This window comes from Bos taurus, chromosome 25 (assembly GCF_002263795.3).
Source record: "Bos taurus isolate L1 Dominette 01449 registration number 42190680 breed Hereford chromosome 25, ARS-UCD2.0, whole genome shotgun sequence".
In the NCBI taxonomy this organism is placed as follows: domain Eukaryota; kingdom Metazoa; phylum Chordata; class Mammalia; order Artiodactyla; family Bovidae; genus Bos; species Bos taurus.
Window position 1 is genome coordinate 2,962,044 of NC_037352.1, and position 19,283 is coordinate 2,981,326.

Genomic DNA, 19,283 nt, shown 5'->3' on the forward strand with positions numbered 1-19,283 from the left:
TGTGGGTGGGCAGCGTGTGCGTGAGGGAACAAACCTCTATTAGTAATAACCAGCAGGCCTGGGTGCCCCAGAGATGCAGACAACGTGTGGGGGTGCTGGGGCCCCCCTCCCACAGCCCGTTACTGGAGTGTGGCGTCTAGAAGCTTTCAGTAAAGCCTTTATGTTTTTATTGCACATCATATAAAATGAACTGCACTGTACTTGTAACAGACGAGACATTCACAAGGACGTAGAGACCAAACTTTTCTTCTTTTTTGGCCCTCACCTGTGTTCCACAGCTACCACACGTACTGGCAAAACCAGGTAACAAAGAACTGTTTATTTGGGGGCTCACACGCTGTGCTGGCCTTCGGGACTGTTCAGTTTGGAGACTGCTGGTGACAATGACAGGTGTCTGGGCAGGATAGCACCTGGAGCACCTGGAGCCTGTGGACAGTCGATCTGCTGGTGGAGGCCCAAGGACTGAGAAGGAAGACGGCAGGGGCAGGCTCAACCTGCCGCCTGTCTCAGGACACGGACACCTGTAACTGGTGGACAGAGGGGAAGACACGCCCGACTCAGGCCTCACCCTGGCAGCTGGCAGTTGCCCATCACCCCTCCTGACACACATGGAGACAAACAGTGGGCACCAATGGAGGGGGGCGGCTGGGCCCTAAATCCAGCAGACCACTCTGAGGATATTCCAGGATATTGAAAGCAGGCTGTTCCAGAGCAGTCACTCATAGAGGGAGAGTGTGGTCAGAAGACCCGGAAGCACCGTGGGGGCCTGGCCTGTGGATGGACAGGGGCCGTAGGCCCTCACAGGCTGCTGACGGCCGGGGCTGGGGAGGGAGGGGCGGGCCTGCGGGCTCTGCCCCTCTTCTTGCCCGCGGGCTGCCGTCTCTTGCCGCGGGCTGCAAGCTTCTCCTTGCGGGTGGCGGCCGTGGTGAAGGTGATGCACTGAGTGTCCAGGAAGTCCAGCAGCTTCCCCGAGGCCACGTGGATGCCCTGCTGCTTCAGCTCAGCCTGCAGCTGCGCCAGCTCGAGGGGCTGGTATAGCAGGACCTTGCGGTAGAGGGCCGGCTGGGAGCGGATATAACGCTGCACAGCCTCCTCTGTGGCCGCTGCCCGGACAGCTGCCTGAGAGGCGCTGATCGCCTCCTCACCCGCCTCTTCTCCCACAGACTCCAAGGCTGCTCCAAACTCACAGGATGAGCTGAAAAGCACCAGACAGTAACACCTTGCAACACCCCTTCTTTCCACCTCCACCCCACGACCAGGAGCCTCTCTGCGGGCAGGAGTGTGTGTGCCTGCATCCCCTGCGAGCCTGGCATGTGGCAGGGACGACCCTGGGGCGGCAGGAAGCCCCAGGCTATGTCCTTGGCACTGTAACTGCTGGCCTGAGCGGGACCACACCCTCAGCCCGGATCTCATGCCGAGGGCAGCCGCACTAGGCTGGCCCCACCTGTGGGCGAGCGTGTGGGAGCCCCAGAGGTCTGCCTGGGAGGCCCAGGGGGTTGACCTTTAACCCCACCGCAGTCTCCTGTCGTCCAAAGCCAGAAGGCCACTGGGATTTCTGAGTGTCGGCCGTCAAGCCTCGCTTATGCCAGCTCTCAAGGCTCAGGGTCAGAGGGCTTACGAACACTGGCTGTGTTCTCACGCGGTTACCTCTGTGAGCTGCAGCAGCTGTCCCCGCTGTCCACAGAGGTGGCCGTGGACTCCTGCGAGGCCGGGAGCTGGGCGTCCCCACCAGGGTCCAAAGGCTCCTCCTTGGCTGGTGACATGCTCAGGGCAGAGATGCTGCCACCAGGCTGCTGCTTGTGATGTTGGGGGCCCTTGGTCTTGGCAGGTCCCTTTGACCTCTGGGGAACGCGGCCAGGAGGAGCCTCCAGCTGGGTGTGGCCAGCTGCCCTTGAAGCCTTAGAGGTCTGGGTGGTGTAGGTCTGGCTGCAGGGAGCCTCCAAGGGCAGCTGTGAGGACTGGCCCTCGTCCTCGGAGTCTGACTCCATAGTCTGGTGAGTGTACTGGAATATCTCCTTCAGTTTCAGGACCATCTGGCGTTTGGGCAGAGGGCGGACCCCAAACCTGAATGGGGAAACAAGTGCACTTCAGAAAGAGCAAACAGTTAACAACAAATTAAACTGGTGGCTTTGTGTACTTGAATCTTAAATGCCTGACTCATAAGCATTCAGAGCTCAGTATCCATCCTGAATACCCACAGAGCAGACTCAGGAATATTCCAGAAGGACCACACTCTGAGTTGTGAGTGGTAGGGTAGCAAGGACCTCCCTGGGGCCCAGGGTGAACAGTGGAATTCACTGGAATGTGATAATTGTGATGTTCTTTTAAAAAACCGGGTCCCCATCCTCAGACCGTTAAGGCAAGAGTCCCATTCCCACCCACGTGGCACGTGGAGGCCTGTCCCCAGTGGGTGACCTGGAGGAGCATGTTTCTCAGCCCTGAGTCACATGGGGAACAGTAGGTGAAGAGCCAGGAGTCAAGCACAGTCCCCACCAACCAGAGGCTCCTGCCACCAGAGCCCAGAGCGGACCCCCACAGCAGACCCTCGTTCCCCACTTAGCTGAGCCTGGACACACACTGGGGGGAGGGTCTGCTCGGAACAAGCTTTCCAGAAGGACACCGACCTGTCCAGCTCTTTCTTCAGCACTGGAGTCTCCATGATAGAGTACCTTGGCATTGGGGTTATGGGCACTTTTGGGGGCAAGTTCTTCTTCCGATCAGCACCTTCTGGACAGAACAAAAGAAACACGTTTCAGTAGGAGGGCCTCTTCTGACTCTAGAAGTGTCACCCACTTTGCTCGAGCTGCCCTCACTCTGGGAGAGTGGTGATATCCACCCTTCCCCACTTGACTCTGGCATCCTGTCTTTCCATCAAGAAGCATCACATGGCACCCGGGGAAGGCCAGGGCTCCGCGGTGCTGACGCTGCTAGGGGCTCAAAGGCAGGTAAATGGGGGCCAGGGGTTGGGCTGAAGGGGCAGTGGGGTGACTGCTTATGGGGACAGGATTTATTTTCAGGTGATCCTGGAAATCGGACAGTTGTAGAATATTGTATTAAAAGTACTGAATTGTACATTTGAAAGGGTGAATTTTATGGTATGCAAATAACATCTTAGTAATGCTGTGTTGTTTTTTTTAAATCAATATTTAAAAGACAACTTAGGGACAATTTAGGTACATCTGGACTTCGGTTCTTATCCTTTTTATGAGCATGGAGCCCTTTGAGACACCAATGAAAACAACAGGCTCTGTCTCCTGAAAAATGCACAAGGTTCTTTATATAACTTCAGAGAGTCTGTCACCCCCGTGAATCTCCCCTCAGATTCTAACACACCCTGGTCTCAAGTCTCCCGAAGTGGTTCTCACACGCCACCTGGGCACCTGTTAGAAATACAAATTCTTGGTCACAGCCCAGATCTCCTGAAGCAGCAGCTCCGGGGCGGAACCTGGCCTAGTCTTGAGATGAAAGTCACGTAGCTTTTCACGTGAACCTTTCAGCAGCACTCAGACCGTTCACAGTGTTGTGCAGTCCCCACCTCTTTCTTGTTCTAAAACATTTCATTCCCCAGAGCAAGCTCCATGCCGGTCTGTCCCCTTTCTCCGCCCCCACTGCCCCTGGCGATCACTCATCTACTTTCGGTCTCTGTGGACCTGTCCATCGGGGCAGTTCATGTAAGTGGAGTCATACGGCGTGGCCTTTTGTGTCTGGCTTCTCTCCCTGAGCACCGTGTTTTCACGGTTCGTCCATGTTGTAGCCTGTGTCAGAGCTCTGTATGGCTGAGGAAGACTCCACTGTCGGGATGGACCGCCTTTTATTCACTTATCAGCTCATGGACACTTGCACTGCTCCTACTCTTTGGCTGTTGTGAATAGTGCTGCTGTGAACATGAGTGTGCAGGATGTGTTTGAGTCCCGATCTCAAGTCTTTGAACGTTGGAGTGCAGTGACCTGGTGCTTATGGCAACTGTTTGACTATTTGAGGAGCCACATGTGTCTGCTCTTAAGATAAACCTGAGAGGCTCGTCACAGTCTCCCTGAAGTGCTGGTGAGGTCTTCTGGAGTGGGGCCACAGACAGGGGTCCTTAACAGGTGCCCAGGTGAGCGCAGGATCCAGGCAGCTTTAGGACTCCCCCACTTACTAGCTTAACAAGTGTGTGTTTTGACAGCAGGCCTTTCCTCCCTAACCATGGAGGTCAGGCAGGCAAGGGGAGGGCTGGCCGCCCCTCGCTGTCATTATGACTCTTCATGCCCCTTAGTGTTGAAACAGAGACAAACACCCTCCTAATACTCACGTGGTGTCTGTAACTTGTGTGTCCTCTGGGCTCCATCTGTGCGCGGCGTCTGGGGCAGAGGAGGAGCCTCTGAGGACCTCTGATCTTCTTCGTTCCAGTCATCCCACAGAGCTGAGTTCAGAAAGCTCTGCCGGTGGCTCCTAGGGGAGCCGGCCCCAGAGGACTTCTCTTGAGACTTCCTCCGGCCAGTGTAGCTCCCTCGGATGGGGGTGGTGCCCAGCAGTGCCGGGGAGCGGCAGTCCCTGCTGTCTGGGGCGCCCTCTGCCCTGCTGCTGGGGCTGCTGGTGCTCAAGGGGCCTGTCCGCTCGAGGTTCAGGTGGTCAATGGGGATCGGTGAGAGGGGCTCCATGTGCCAGCACCAGTCCTCGGCTGGAATCGGGGGGTCGCCGTCCAGCAGGGGGCTGCTACTCGCCTGTTGGGAGGCTGCCTCCTGCTCGTCCTCACTGTCCTCCACCTCCACCACTTCACTCACGGGAGCCTGAGCCACCGGGCTCCGGGCAGGAGGCAGGCACCTCGGGAGCTGCCCAGGGAGGTTGGCGAGGCCTCCTAAGATGGGCCGGGGAGCCAGAGGAGAAGCACATGGGCGGCATCTGCGGCGGGGGCTGGATGGGCTGCTGCAGGCCTGCCTTCTCCCGTCAGAGCCTCCAGGAGCGGCGGGGCCCAGGTGTGGGGACGACGTCTGGGGTACAATGACGGAAAACTTACTCGTGGCGTCGGGTTCGTCCCTGTTCTCTAACAGGGCCCTGGGCTTGGGCGTGGCCAGCGGGTCTGCTGGTGGCCTGGCCCCGAGGCCTGTGATCTGGGTCTGTGAGGAGCAGTCGCAGCTCCTGCTAGCCAGCGGGGTGGCGGGCACGAGCCATGAGGTGTCTGTGGTGCTGTCGTCAGTGCTGGCCCCCAGCCGCCCCTCCACTTCCTGCGGCAGCCGGGCCCGGCTTCCTGGTGGGCTTTGGGGAGGCTCCTGCTCCGCGTCGAGGTCGATGATGGAAAACAGTTCAGAGGACTTGGCACTGACTTCCAGAACTTTCTTGTCTTCTAAGGGACTGTTCAGAAATGACTTTGCTTTGGTTTGCTCCAGCTCCAGCTCTTCATCTGAATCCAGTAACAGGATCACCTCGTCTTCTCTGTTCACACTGCAGGAAGAGGTCTCAGGCCTGGAGCTCCGGCGGCCAGGTCCTGACCGGGTTAGATCCATGGGTGGAGATTTTTCTGAGAAGATCAGGACCCCTTTACCTCTGCGTTCCAGTGTGGAACTACATTCCTTGTCTTTCTGGCCTGGGTCCTCACACGATAAGGGAAGGCGCCTGGCTCTCTTTGGCTTCGGTGATGAGTTCTGGGAGGCCATGCTGGAAGCTGTGCCCTGTAACTGGGGCATCGGTGGGGACAGGTCACTGGGGCAACGAGGGTGGAGACGTGTCTGGCGAGGACTCCGGCCTTGATGGGGCTGCGGTGGGAAGAAGCGTGAGCGTGAGGGGGGTGCCTGCTGGTAGACAGGGGGATGGAAGCCCTCTACCTCCCTTTCTTGGATGGTCCTGTTTCCTTCTTCCCAATCGCTCGTCACCCGGGAGAGTTCAGGGTATCCAGCTTGAGGTGACGAAAAAGGCTGTTGAATGTTATCATCATCAGCTGAGCACAGAGGGGCGCTTTCCTGCCTCTCTGCCCGGCCCTGGGTGGGGCTGGAGGAGCAGGGACGAGCCAGTGCTCCCTCTGGGGCCTCTGCTTTCTCTCCCCCGTTCAAAGCCCGGTTGCTGCGGGGCAGGAGTGTGGACTGTCTCGTGTTTCCCCATTTGGCCGGGGTCTCATCTCTTCCTTGCCCGGATGATTCCACCTGCTCTGCATTTTCTGGCTGTTCTTTATCCTGTTCACTTGTGAGGATTTCCCCCAAAACTGGACCGTCCTCCCCGAGCAGGTCGGCTTCTCCCTCTGGCTCTGGAGCTTTCTCCCCCTGGAGCAGCTTTCGCTGAGTAGCCGCGAATTCATAAATTTCTTCCATCTCCTCCTCGTTGACCTTTTCTCTGTCTTCTTCGTGGCCCTCAGGCATCAGCAGGTCCTTTGCTCCCTCCCCCTCACCCAGCCACACAAAGTGCAGGAGCTCTCGGAAAGTCTCCACTCTGCTGTCAGCGTTGTCTTCCTGCTCCTTTCCCTGTCCACCTTCTGCATCCATCACAAAGGGCACTTGTTCGCACAGGTCAACAAGCTCACTCACCCCAAACCTGCAACAGGAAAGCCATGCGTCACCACCCCCTGCGCAGAGGCAGCGCCCTGGCTCAGGAGGCTTGGGGCAGGAGTCCTCCCAGGCGGGACGGCCATGACTCTCCCCGGCCCTTCCCCACTCCCCTGCAGAGACAGTGCCCACGTCCATGCCCATCAATGCCCCAGGCCACTCAGCTCTAGAAACAGCGTTTGGGGAGGGCCCGCTAGCCCCGCTGTGCAGCCTGAGCGTGGGCTGAGAGGGGACCGCGGGGCTGGGTGGTTCTATGACCGGACCCAAAGCACCGGGACACACACACGGGGACGCCCAGGCCAGTTTGGGTTAGCCCGGACACGTGCGCCGGCCTGCCTGGTGCTCTGCCATCTCATCGGCACCTCGGAGACGCCGGGGGCCAAGCCCGCCCCTCCCCAGGTTCCAGCCCAGAGGTGGAAGCAGGACACGGGGGTGGAGAGACCAGGCAGCTGCAGTGTCAGGGGCGTCAGAGCAAGCATCCTGCTGACGTCAGCCTTCTGGGACTTGGAGGGGTGGCCGTTGGGCAGCTCTGGTGGTGGAACCACCGAGGGTGGCAGGGCTGGGGGTGGGGGCTGAGACCACCCCCTCGTTACTCCCAGAGAGTGAAAGCCACTGGGCTCCCCTCCAAGTGTTCCCTGCGGCCAGAATCTTGGTCAGTACACCCTGTTCAAGGTCACCACTGGCCATAAACTTGGGATTAAAAGGTACAGGAAGGACTCAGCCCTGATCTCTCATGGGCCATCAACCAGATAATCCCTGTCGGTTACTGTCAAAAAACGAGAAGTAAGTGGAAAGAATAGCCCGGACCTCTGGGCCAGAGAGCGCAGGTCAGCGGCCAGCTGGGGAGTCAGGACGGTGTCGGCAGCATAGAGGTAATGCAGGAACGCCTGGGCGGCCTCGGCGCTGACGTCACGCAGCAGCACGCGCTGGTGCCTCAGGTCACCATCCTCTTCGGCCAGGAAGGCTTCACTGTTTATCTGAGGGACAGATGCACATGGAAGAGTTACTGATGGGACAGCCGTGACCCGGGGCAAAACAGGCCTCAGGAGGTCTGGGCGCCTCGGATCTCGGCCTAGGATGGGCATTAGCCAGAGTCGCTCCATTTAGCTGACCAGGAATTCTGCAGGTTAGGGCACAAAACTTGTCTGTTTCCAAAGTCAAGTCAGCGATAGAGGCTTAAGGAGCCAGTTAGTCCTCTGTTGACAAACCTATCAAAGGCACTAGAACTCTCTGACGAGACTGACAGCAGTTTCCGGGATTCTGTGACACCATGTTCAAGTCCATGACACGTTCAAGTCAAGACGTGACAACACAGAAATGTCATAGCAGCTCAGCCTTAAAGAGGTCAGTTAGGGACTTCCCTGGTGATCCAGTGGTTAGGACTTCACACTCTCACTGCCAAGGGCGAGGGTTCAATCCCTGGTTGGGGAATTTAAGACTCTTCAAGCCACACGGCATGGCAGAAAAAAACAGAAGGTGATTATAAGACTTTCCTGATCTGTAAACAGAGGAAAAGGAAACAGTTCTGGGGAAAACAGGATTTTTATTCAACGGAACAAGGAATCTGATGTTTCCCAACCCTGAGCTTATCTCCTCATAGCACTTCTTGACTCAGACCTGTCTTCTCCAGGGAAGCACAACCTTGATGGCATCAGAGGAAGAACAGGTCAGAGGCAGTGGGTGGAGAGTGGGGGTGTGGGGAGGAAAGGGGCAGAAGACAGAGGGAGAGGCTGGGGACAGAGGGGAGGGTGGGGGGAAGAGGGGTGAGAGGGAGGGGAGGGAGGAGGGAAAAGAGCAAAGGGGGAGCAGGCCGCCTGGCCACGCACTTACATGCTGCATGAGAAGTGGGCATCGGGCGTAGAGCACAAACTTGTGGGCATAGAGCACCTCCCCACTGTCTATCTGAAACTGGATGTCGCTCAGGTGAGGGTTGTTGACCATGGCACTGAAGTCGGCCACCAGCAAACCGAGGGCGAGCTGAAAGGAGAGGGGGAGAGTGGCCACTCCCACCTGTGGGCCCCCGAACCGTGCAGGTGCCCAACAAACGGGGCGCAGGCAGCCAGTCAGGGCCTCCTGCCTCACAAGGTCCAACGTCGGGCTCCACCCTGAAGTTACCTTCAGGCCCTCAGAGACAGGGAAGAGCAAGACCCAGTCCTTTCTCAAGTTCTCTGTCACACCCAATTCCCTGGCCTAGAAAGGAGACCCATCTCCATGGAGACGGAGGCCCGGCGCGTGGAGAGGCATGGGTGACGGCCTCACCAGGACACGGTGGCAGCGTCAGCAGCTGCTAGGTCTCCGTGAGGAAGCCACCAGCCCAGCCGGATGTGACAGGTGGGACCTGAGCCCAAGCAGTTGTGGGGCCGGCTGGGAGGAGTCCATGTCCCTTCTCTGACATCCCAGGGAGAACTTGGTGACAAGCGCTTGGCTGATACCAATGTGCTCACAGGATGACACCTTCTCTAAGGAAAACCCAGTTTCTAACCCAGAAAATCACCAGTACAGAACATGAACTGTTAGCTGGAGGCCTCCAGGACTTTCACGAGTCAGTTGGTCAGTCCCGTTGGCTGGATGAAGCACCCTCACAGAGCAAGGGTGCTCCCTGGGCCCCAGGACAGAGTAGGCTCCTGGGGCCGGGCTACTGAGGTGCCCCTGGGGTTCAACAACGGAAGGGACAGAACCTGGCTCAGCTCAGAGGCCGTCAAGGGGCACCCGTGGGCTCTGCAGGGGCCTGGAGGCTGGCTGGGAGCCGGCCGCACTGAACATACAACAAGCATTGCAGCCATGACCACGGAGCTGCGAGCAGGACCAGACATGCTCACCGAAGCCTGGCCGCCCTCCTCCGGGTACTTCTCCTTGGCTGGCAGGACAAACCCAGTCAGTGGAAGGCCACCGAGTGACAAGTCCATCCCTGAAAGGATTTGCAGGTTAAAATCATCAACCACCTGGGAAAGAGCATCATCCAGCTGACCCGAGGACGTCGTCATGGGAGGCGAACTGCCCAGAGGCCACCTGCACCGCCACCCCTGCCCAAGAGTTGTACTCGGGAGAGAAAGCCAAAATCAACCCTCACGACCACTTGCTCTGGTGAAGGCTCTGTCCTCAGTCAAAGCTGGAGGAAAACTGACGGACTCGCCTGAGTCACATTCACCTTTGAGGAGAAAGGAAAGCACCCAGAGAAACCACCTCCTCCCGCCAGACAGGGTGAACCAGGCCTATGGACCCAAGCGGCCATCGCGGCCCTGGGACCGGGGCAGGGAGGCCCTGAGGGTCGGGGTCTCACCTGCAGCCCCTCCTGAGCCGGCCAGGTCCCTGCTGCACGGGCTGGCGGGCAACCCCTCTCCCGCCAGCTCCAGCAGATCCTGCAGCGCTTGGCGCTCCCTCTGGCTGGCAGAGGGTGCTGGGCTCCGGAGGCTGTGGCCCACGGGGTGGGTGCGGGGGGCAGAAGGGGGTGTTCCCACACTCAGTTCTGGCGGCTTGAGTGGCTGTGGCAGCCGCGTGGGCTCCTGTGTGAGACCCTGAAAGAAGTAGGTGAGCCAGAGTGAGCATGTGGCCTCCACCACCTTGAGGGTCCTTGGGGAGCGAGCCCCAGCCAGAGCCACTTGGGAAGCTTGTCGCTGTTATCCCTGTCAGCAGGCACCTGTCTTGGCAGGGGCCACGCCTGGGGCCTTCGCATCCACAAAAGGGGCCCCCGCCCTCCTAGTGGCATCTAAATTGCTTCAAGCAGGTGAGTGCCGATTCCACACCTGTACACAGGCCTGTCTTGTTCCTGGGTCCCATCACAGGCAGATTATACCAGTCCAGGGTTGGACCTGGGACCCTGCATTCTGAACTCTCCAGAATCTTAACACATTTGGAAACCTGTGGGCCTCCCTGTTCCTACTGTGTGAACCGTCTGGTTGTTGCAAAGACAACACAATAGACTCCACACCACGGTCCTCGGTTTCCTCCCCTCCACGCTTGGTGCCGCAGCCGGAGCCTCCACCCTCTCCCCCTGAGCCCACCTGCCCCACAGGAAGGGAGCACACCTTGGCGGGCCACTGAGGCACCAGGGGAGGCACCAGGCTGGCCGTGTAGAAGGACTCCAGGGCCCCAGCCCCGGTCAGGGCACTGGCCTCCCACAGCAGGTTCTGCGCCCCCCCGGGCGGTCGCAGGGCCCAGCTGCCCCTGGCCAGCTCTTCCTCTAGAATCCTGCTGGTGGGGAGCGGCGGCGTGCTGGACGGCTCCACCTCCTCCGACAGGAGCTGGGCCACGCGGTCCTCTATTTGCCGGCCCGTGGTCTCTGCGTCCTGGACTAACAGCTGTGGTGGGGTCGTGGGGGCTTTCTTCTTGCGGGTCTTCTTCTCTGGAGAAAAAACAGAAGCAGCATAGAGTCCTCCTCCCACTGGGGACCCCAGGGGAAGCTTCGGCAGCTGCCTGCAGCCAGGCTTCTCAGCACCCCACTCAGCCGCCGCACCTGCTCCTAGCCTTGTCCTCTCTGCAAAAGTGTTCCCCAGCCTGAGCGCTGCCGGCACCGCCTTCTGCTCCGTCTCCGAGCGGGACAGAGCTGTGGCCACCAGCAGGTCCTCAGAGGGCTCCTCGGGCTCAGTGACCTTCCGCCTCTTCCGTGGCTCCTTCTTGGTGGTGGCTCCCTTCCGCTTCAGACAGCCAGCTCCATCGCTGAGGCTTAAATGGCAGCCAGACCGAAAGGTGAATGAGGCTAGAGGGGTGAGCAGTTCCTGCTCTGAGGGTCCCCGCTCATCCCGGGAGGGCTGGACCCCTTCTCCTCATTGGGGGGGAGTGAGAGGAAAGGGGTAAACATGGATTCAACATACAGAAGGATCAGCACTTTGTGTGCTCAAACTGTTAGGGACGGGAGGATCTCACGAAGGACTCGTGGAAACCAGTCCACGCCAGCTGGTCGGTTCAAGAGCCTCTGAGGACGGAGCGCTGTCCCCTCCCGGTCCCTGTGGAGACTGTGCCCAGTTTCCTTCTGAACCGTTTCATCTCCAGAATCAGCGCTCTGTTGTCCTCCACCACTACAAAAGGCCTTTTTCTTTTTTAAAAAAAAATCAACATACTTTGATCTCTCTTCCTCTTCCTTTGACTTACCTGGGTGCCGGAGTGCCCGAGGCGCCCGCGGGCTGAGCCCCCTGCAGGCGCACAGCCTGGAGCAGGAGCTGCGGGCCGACCTCCATCTTCACCGCACACTGTTTCAGGTGACTGATTCTGCTCTTCAGGGTGAGGAATGGCTTGCCGCAGATGGGGCACTCAGGGATCAGAGGCGTGGGGAAACTCAGCGCCTTTTCAGCCTCATCCAAGCACCTGGAAGAAGACGGCAAAGGTGGGACCACCCTCCCTGGCCACGTGATTGCAGACAGGGCTCAGGTCAGCGTGGTCGTGCTGTGGGCCAAGGCTTGCTGCCCCCACCAGCTGGTCCCTCCCCACAGCCTGCAGTCAGCCTCCAGACACTGCATTTAGGTTTCTGTGAGCAAAGGTGCCTGAGGAAAGCAAGGATATATTAAACACGAGTCACTAGAGTCAGCATATGACCCAGCAACCGAAAATAGATACTCAAGCAAATACATGAAAAGTGTGTTCACAGTAGCTCTATTCACAGAACCCAAAAGGTGGAGACAGATGTCCATCAGTGGATGAATGGATGAACAAGATGCGGTCCATCCACACAGTAGAATATCATCAAACCATAAAAAGGAGGGAAGCACGGAGACAGCGCAGCGTGGATGGCAAGTGAAAGAAGCCAGACATGAAAGGCCGCAGGCTGTGAGTCCACTTATGTCTGGAACAGGCAAGTCTCCAGAGACAGAAGGCAGGTGAGTGGCTGCCAGGGGCTGAGGAACAGAGGGAGATGGGGCGCCTGCTTCATGGGTCTGGGGCTGACCGTGGTGACGGCTGCACAACTCTGAATGCGCTAAGTAAACCCGATTGCACTGTTCACTTTAAATGCCTGAATTGTATGCTACACAAATTCTCTCTCAAGCTGTTTAAAAAAACAAAAGCAAGGCTGGACCACCCCTGATACTGAAGTACTAATCTCAAGATCCCCCCCGGAGCCCTGGAGATTCCACAGGAGCCTTGAAGCTGGTCACACCTGTGGGCGAGGTGAGCACAGACAGGTGACGGCGGAGCTGCTCCTACCGGTTCACGTGCTGCTGCCTCCGTGTCACATTCATGGCTGAGAGGTTCTTCTGACAGATCTGGCAAAAGAACAACCCCGTCTCCTCCAGGCTGTCGTCGGGTGTGGATGCCTGTTCCTGCCCAAGCTCCTGCTGGAGGGCCAAGGCCACTGCAGTGTCGCTTTCTGTGGTGGGGAGCCCGGGCCCACACCCTGCGGAGACACAAGGACCCATGAGGACCAGCTCGTCCTTGGACCTCGCGGAGCAAGGACACTGGGTGGGGCGTGAGGAGCCCAGACCCAGCCCGGGGAGACCGGACACCAAGCAGGGTACTCCCTAAACTTTTAACAGGTGCAAGGACCCCCAGGAAGCTCGTTAAAGTGCGGGTCAGGAGGCTGGCACTCTGGGGGGCTAGGTGGAGCCTGAGACTCTGCATTTTGGCCAACTTCCAGGTGAGGCCGCTGTGGCTGGTCCAGGACCACTCTCTGAGCATCAGAGCCCTGAAGAACTTGCCTTTTGTTTCCCATTTCTGCTAAAGTGGCAACCCTGGGCATCCCAGGATTGTAAGGCTCCTACTCCAATGAATCCTAGCTTTCCTCTTTAAAGCTCAACCTCTCCTACGGCTCTGACTTTTTCTTGCCCTTCCAGGTCAGAGTCGAATGCTGCTCTTGGTTTTCCTTGGCATCAGACCAGAGGATGGACTGATTCTAATCTTGGGATGGTGCCCAAGGCAGCCGTGCCCACTGTTGCGGCCCTGTTATACCTGATGTTGCTGGAGCAGACCCTTGGCACCCACACGGGATGTGCCCTGAGAACAGAGCCAGAAAAGCACCATACTTCATTTTGGTCCAGTACCTTTTTAAACAAAGCAATGGTTTATCTCTCCTGATGGTTACTGGCTATGATGTGAAGACTGATGGAAACAACTCAGTCACATGCAGGGCAGGGGCTGGGCTCATGCACTGGCTGAGTGACCCCTCTGCACCCCTTGGTGCCCTGTGGACCAAGGACTGATGCCACATCACTGCGTCACCTGCGTGGGCCTTTGGGGTAGCCCAAGAAGGCTCAGTAGTCCTGAGGTGAAACCTGCAAGTAAATACTGGGAAACTACGGATTTACTGGCTGTAGCTCTGTCAATACTTTCTTCCTATTTCTTTTCCTTTTGTGTATTTTCACCAGGGATGAGGATTCCTGCTGTTTAGGGGATAAAGCACCACGGACAGTACGAGCCTCCTGGGGTGGTACAACATGCAGCATATGGCACTTCCCTGCAGGAAGGGGTTACATGACATGAGGCAGAAACCAGCAAATCCAGAAAGTGGGGAGTTTTAAAAGACAACTGTCCTAGATTTTTTAAGAAGTCAGTATCACAAAAAACAAGGACAAGATAAGAGACTGTTATAGAGTCTAGACCAGAGAGACTACTGAGCCACGGCTATAAGCAGCGTGTGACGAATCCCTGTTCAGGAAGAGTTCGCTACAGAAGCGGTCCTTGGGGCAGCCGGGAAAATCTGAATGTGCACTGGACAGCAGGCAGTGTTCTGGAATCACGTGTGTTTATGGAATTGTGGTTATGTAGGAGAGTCTAGGCGTGAAGCATCATGATGTCTGGGACTTGCTTTCTGACAGTACGGAAGTAGTGTCCATTTATAGAGACAAAAGAGGTGTGGCAGAATGTCCACTGTTTGTTAAATCTAGGTTGAGGGCATAGAGATTTCATTGTAATATGTTTTTCTGACTCTTTTGAATGAGAAAATTTTTCTAATAAGTCAAAATGAAAAAAGAGGAAGTGGTACCTTCTCAAAGAAGCTAAGTGAGAAATGACCCAGGGGACCCTCTTTTCTCTGGCCAGAGTGGCAAAGGCAGAGCATGGGGCAGAAGGCCCACCCCTGGCTGAGAAGGCAGGCTCCTTCCTGACCCCTTTCCCCCAACATCATCCCTGTTGGGAAGACAGCGCTTCCTTCATACCGTTCGCCGCCATCACATCTTGAGGGCCCTTTGGGACATTTTCTTCAGGTGCAGCCTCGAGCGAGCAGCCTTCGGAAGCATGTTTTAAGCGCTCGGGGTCTGCTCTCTTGAACTGCTGCATTCGCTGGAGCACCAGCTCTGCCGCCCTGGGTTTGGAGGGACTTGGCGCCGTTGCAGTCAGACAGGAGGCAGGTGGCTGCAGGAGGCTGTCCACGGTGGCCTCTGGCGAGGAGGAGAACATTCACACGCGTCAGTTCTACAGGAGAAACCGAAGTTCTTCTAGTTCCAAAGACCTCAGATTTCAAAGGGGTCCTTTACTGACTACATTAGGTGTAACTCGAAAGTACTGATTGTTTTTTGGTAGCCTCACTGTTTGCGGTGATAAAAATACCCCTGCCATTTGTATCTGTGATGGGAGGGGGCGCATTTCTGAGGTGATAAACATGTTCTAAAATTAAGTGGTGGGGATGGCTGCACAACTCTGTGAATAAAGTCACTGAACCGTCCACTTGAAAGGGGTCAATTTTATAGAATGTGAATTGTATCTCTATAAAGCTGTTACTAAAGAGTTATTAATGACAAACACATATCTTTCTATGTCAGAAGTTCTCCTTTAACTTGGTGTCTGAAGATGACCTCTGGGGGGATCCATGCAGCCCCTGATGCTGCATGTCACCCTCGCAGGTGTGTTTTTGGGGGGAGCAGTGCAGTGTTCTGGGGGAAACCAAGCATAGCTTTCACTATACTCTCAAAGGCGTGTGAAAGACCAATAACATTTTGGCAACATTAATGAAGCCTTACAACAGTCTCTGTGAGCTAAGGCTTTACCACCACTGCACTGGGGAGGTCATGCTGACCACATAGGTAAAAAACATTATTTAAGATCAGGAAGTGATGGTGAGAAAAATTTAGAAACAGAATTCAGGAGTCCAAAGATCTTGTGCTGTATTATATACGCAAGGCTGGTTTTTAGTTCTGCATGAAGAATGTATGTTAAGCATGTGGTTTAATACATCAGGGCAGCAGGGTAAGCAAGTTGCTTTAAACAAATAAACAGAGAAGAATAAAAGGTGTTTGGAAGAGATAGGAAGGACAAGAAGATTCTCCTGGGACTCAAACCCACATGGCATATGCCTTCTACCTTCTCAGCAGCCTAAGCAAACTGGCTTACCCATTGCAACTTACCCACTTTGGAATGAACCCAAGAAAATGAGAGCAGTAGCATTATTTTTATGTTCATGAAAAAAAAAAAAACACACAAACTCACGTTAACTGCATGATGTAAACGTTAACAGGAAAATGAAAGAGCAGATGGCCCCAGATATATCATGTAGAGAATTCATACAAGGGTAATGAATTTTTTCTTAATGACTTTTGTTTAAAACAAGAATCAGCAAACTATGGTCTTGGGCAGGCTGCCTATTTTTGTAAATGAAGTTTTGCTGGAACACAGCCCATTCAATTATACATCGTCTAAGAAGTAATTTGGGACAGAGACTGTATGGCCGGCGAAGCCAAAGAAACTTACTAGCTTTCAGAAAGTTTTCTGATCCTTGGTTTAAAATGGTGCAAATCACCTCTGGTGTCCTCTCGGGCAGAGGTTCTGACTGGTTACCTGTCTGGGTGCTCCATGCGCTATCCTGGAGTACAGCAGAAGTGTGTACACCTCCCTCGGTGTTTTCAGGGGGAGCTGGTTCAGTCTTTGGCCTCTTGGGTGCCCTGTGCTTTTGAGTCCGCGGGACCGGGCCGCCAGGGCAAGTTTTCCTCTCAGCGGCGCCTTGCGGAGTTTTGCTCTTAGAAGCCGTTGGTTTGGTCCTTTTTGGTTTGCTTCTTATATGGGTGCCATTGGAGGCCTTTTGTGTCTTCTTTTCCTTTGACACTTCCTTGGGACCATTCTTTTTCACCCTTTGGAAAAAGCTGGCACAGAGTTCCTGAAAGTCATCATCTGACTCATCCATCATCTGACGGGTTTGAAGGCTTTCAGGCTGGTCTTCGGAGAAGTGAGGGTCGATATGGGGGCATGTGCACAGGTGAGAGAGTGAACCCAAGTGTGAGCCTGGCCAGGCCTCATTCACACTGGAAGCTTCATTATGATTCCTCGTTGCTTCTTACTGTAGTACCTGGAGAGTTTGCACAGTTGAGCAGGATGTACTGTTCCCTCCCTCCATAATGATGTCAAATGTCTTTCTTGGACTTCCCGGTGGTCCAGTAGATAAGAATCCACCTGCCAACGCAGGGGACATGGGTTTGATTCCCAGTCTGGGAAGATCCCACGTGCTGCAGAGCAACTTGGCCCGTGGGCCACAACTACTGAGCCCACGTGCGGTGACTACTGAAGCCCGTGAGCCCAGAGCCTGTGTTCTGGAATAACAGAAGCCACCACAATGAGATGCCCATGCACCGCAATGAAGAGCAGCTCCGGCTCACTGCAACTAGAGAAAGTCCAAGAATGGTGAGGACCCAGCACAGCCAAGAAAGATAAATAAATAAAATTTTTAAAGTGTCTTTCTTCAAACTGAACCTTTGTTCAGCACACTGAAAGCTTACCTTTATTAAAGTTCACATCTGAGAGGGTCTGTTGTCCAGTAGACGCCTCCCAGAGAGAATACATGTGGCCCTGGTGCTCAGGTGATTCCCCAGGATCTCCATGGTGATAAAGCACATGTGGTCCATTTAAGTTTTCACCTGAGAAAAACCAAAAGCATTTAAGTGTAATTAGATAGATATTGTCATTTTATGTCATTTCTCCCAGGAAGGTACAAGAGCATGTGGAGTATGGGAAAAGTCTTCAGGGTGACAATACCCCTGTCAAATACTCAGCTATAGCCTGGTTAACACAAACTAATCATCCTACAGGTTACCACAAAGCAACAGGGGAGAGGGACCTAAAGACTTGTCAAAGCATGTTTTTCCATGGGCAGAAAAATGTATGCATCTTGGAAGAGTAACCAGAGTCTGGGGAATGAATCCCATGAAGAGCGGTCACCACAGAATCAAGATGGTCCCTGAATCCAGAAAAACGATCTCTGGTCCAAGGCCTTCAGGTCTCAGAGGCTCTATGAGCAAGCAATATAATAAGAGAGAGAAAGAGGGAATGTGCACTTGAACTCTCAGGAAGAAATCAAAGACAGGAATACAGCAGGCTCATCCTTCATTGACAGAACCAATTTTTCCAAATCAGAAAAAGGTCACTTTTCTCTATTCTCACCCCAGCAACTCTCCTAACTCACGTGACCAGAATGCTGCCCACGTGCAAAGGCTGGGCCTTACCGGCATGATTATTTATACTGGCACAGTTTAGTGGAGTTTTGAAAATCAAAACTGAATAACCCCATGGTAGTGTTCATTTCAGATACCATAAGGCAGTTTCCACGGTCCAGGTAATCCATTAATCATCTAGTTTTCCAGAGTGGGGCAGACACACACACCTAAAATCTACTTTGCATGGCTGGCTCATTTTCATCTTCCATCTCCTTAGAGAAGCTTGTTTTCTCAGTCTTTATCTAATTGAATCCTCTCCACTCCCATTTATCTTCTATCATCACACACTGTTTTCACAGTGGCGTTTATCATGTTATAATCACATGTAATAGATTTATTGAATGCTTACTGTGCAGGCAGCCATCCCAAGTGCTTTACAAGTCTAACTAGTTTAATATTTACAACAACTCTACTAGGTAGGACCTATTGACACCCCTTCTTTACAGCAAGGAACCAAGCACAAGAATGAGAAACTGGCTCAAGTTCACACAGCCTTTCAAGAGGCAGGCTGGGATCAAATCCAGGCAGTGTGGTTCCAGGGCATTAGCTCTTATATTTTTATTCAGTAGCTTGTTTTGTGTCCCCTACTAAGCTCAAAACTTCACGAGGGCACGCACTCATTTTGTATTCTCTTTGGCTGACAAGGTGCCTGACTTAACTGTTGAGTTTGGTACGATCGGGAGCACCAGAGAAAGTGGTGGGAGCGAAGGCTGCACAGAGAAGCAGAGATGCGTGTCTGAGTGCCTGGAACGTCAAGCCAAGCAAACTGTTGGACGTGGTAGCTAGAGCAAACTCCAGCCTCCACACCGCCCTGAGTCGCGACATCTCTGCCGGTATTAGTCTAAAACAGTGTATCTACCATAGGCGCTCTATCGGTATTTGCTAAGGAGTAACGGATCCGAACGAGACGGCAACTCCCAGAGGCCCGGGGACTCTGCCTACCCAGCTTGGTACCTACCGCGGCAGGGCTCACTGCAGACGCGGAAAGAATGAATGGGCAGGTGAGGGGCGGACCCCCCGCCTCCCCTAACCCGGTGACACACGGGTTGCCACCTGGGGAAGGGCTGCCAAGGACTTTGGTGGCTACAAAGGCAGATGGCGAATTCCGATCGCCAGTCGGACGCCCGGGCCGTGACCCATGGGTATCCGGATCCCCCCACCCATCTTACGTTCAGACAGCCCTGGCCCCCTCTACCTAAGCCCGGCTCCTGCCTCTAACCGCGGCTGGGGGCGGGCGAGAAAGGCTCTTTTCTCTCAGAAGAGCGAGAAAGGCCTGAGGCGGCAGGACCTCCTCTCCCCGGTGCAGACTCCCGGCCCCAAAGCCCGACTCCTCCTACCTCTGGCGCGGCCGCAGCACCTTCTCAACGGCGACCCAAGCCCCTGCGCATGCGCGGCGGATAATTGCGGCTGCGCGGGCGCAGAGGGATCC

At 55.2% G+C, this 19,283-nt stretch overlaps 1 protein-coding gene across 5 annotated transcripts; it reads right to left on the reverse strand.

The window, feature by feature from the left end:
• Positions 1–304: 304 nt before the first annotated feature.
• On the reverse strand, positions 305–19,217 carry SLX4 (SLX4 structure-specific endonuclease subunit). 5 transcript variants are annotated; one of them, XM_024985102.2, is made up of 16 exons: positions 19,192–19,217; positions 17,141–17,278; positions 16,209–16,817; positions 14,594–14,815; positions 12,648–12,837; positions 11,601–11,813; positions 10,966–11,174; positions 10,538–10,854; positions 9,793–10,027; positions 9,332–9,420; positions 8,343–8,489; positions 7,320–7,489; positions 4,292–6,501; positions 2,625–2,727; positions 1,648–2,064; positions 305–1,195 (listed from the first exon to the last, which is right to left on the reverse strand). In XM_024985102.2, the coding sequence occupies exons 3-16, from the start codon at positions 16,552–16,554 to the stop codon at positions 799–801; spliced, it is 5,265 nt and encodes a 1,754-aa protein (XP_024840870.1). In that variant the 5' UTR covers positions 16,555–16,817; positions 17,141–17,278; positions 19,192–19,217; the 3' UTR covers positions 305–798. The 5 variants fall into 5 exon arrangements, with proteins under 5 accessions (XP_024840870.1, XP_010817552.2, XP_005224709.2 ...); XM_010819250.4 differs by having other exon boundaries at positions 2,625–2,724; positions 16,209–17,025; XM_005224652.5 differs by having other exon boundaries at positions 16,209–17,025.
• Between the last annotated feature and the right edge of the window lie 66 nt (positions 19,218–19,283).

What these genes read in the sequence shown, in the direction of transcription:
- SLX4 (XM_024985102.2), bottom strand. Translation starts at nt 16,554, where the DNA reads ATGATGGATGAGTCAGATGATGACTTTCAGGAACTCTGTGCCAGCTTT. An exon ending in CTGCGCTCTCTGGCCCAGAG is followed by an intron (nt 6,502 to 7,319) that starts GTCCGGGCTATT and finishes TTCCTGTTGCAG; the next exon opens with GTTTGGGGTGAGTGAGCTTG. An exon ending in CTGAAGAAAGAGCTGGACAG is followed by an intron (nt 2,065 to 2,624) that starts GTCGGTGTCCTT and finishes TTCCCCATTCAG; the next exon opens with GTTTGGGGTCCGCCCTCTGC.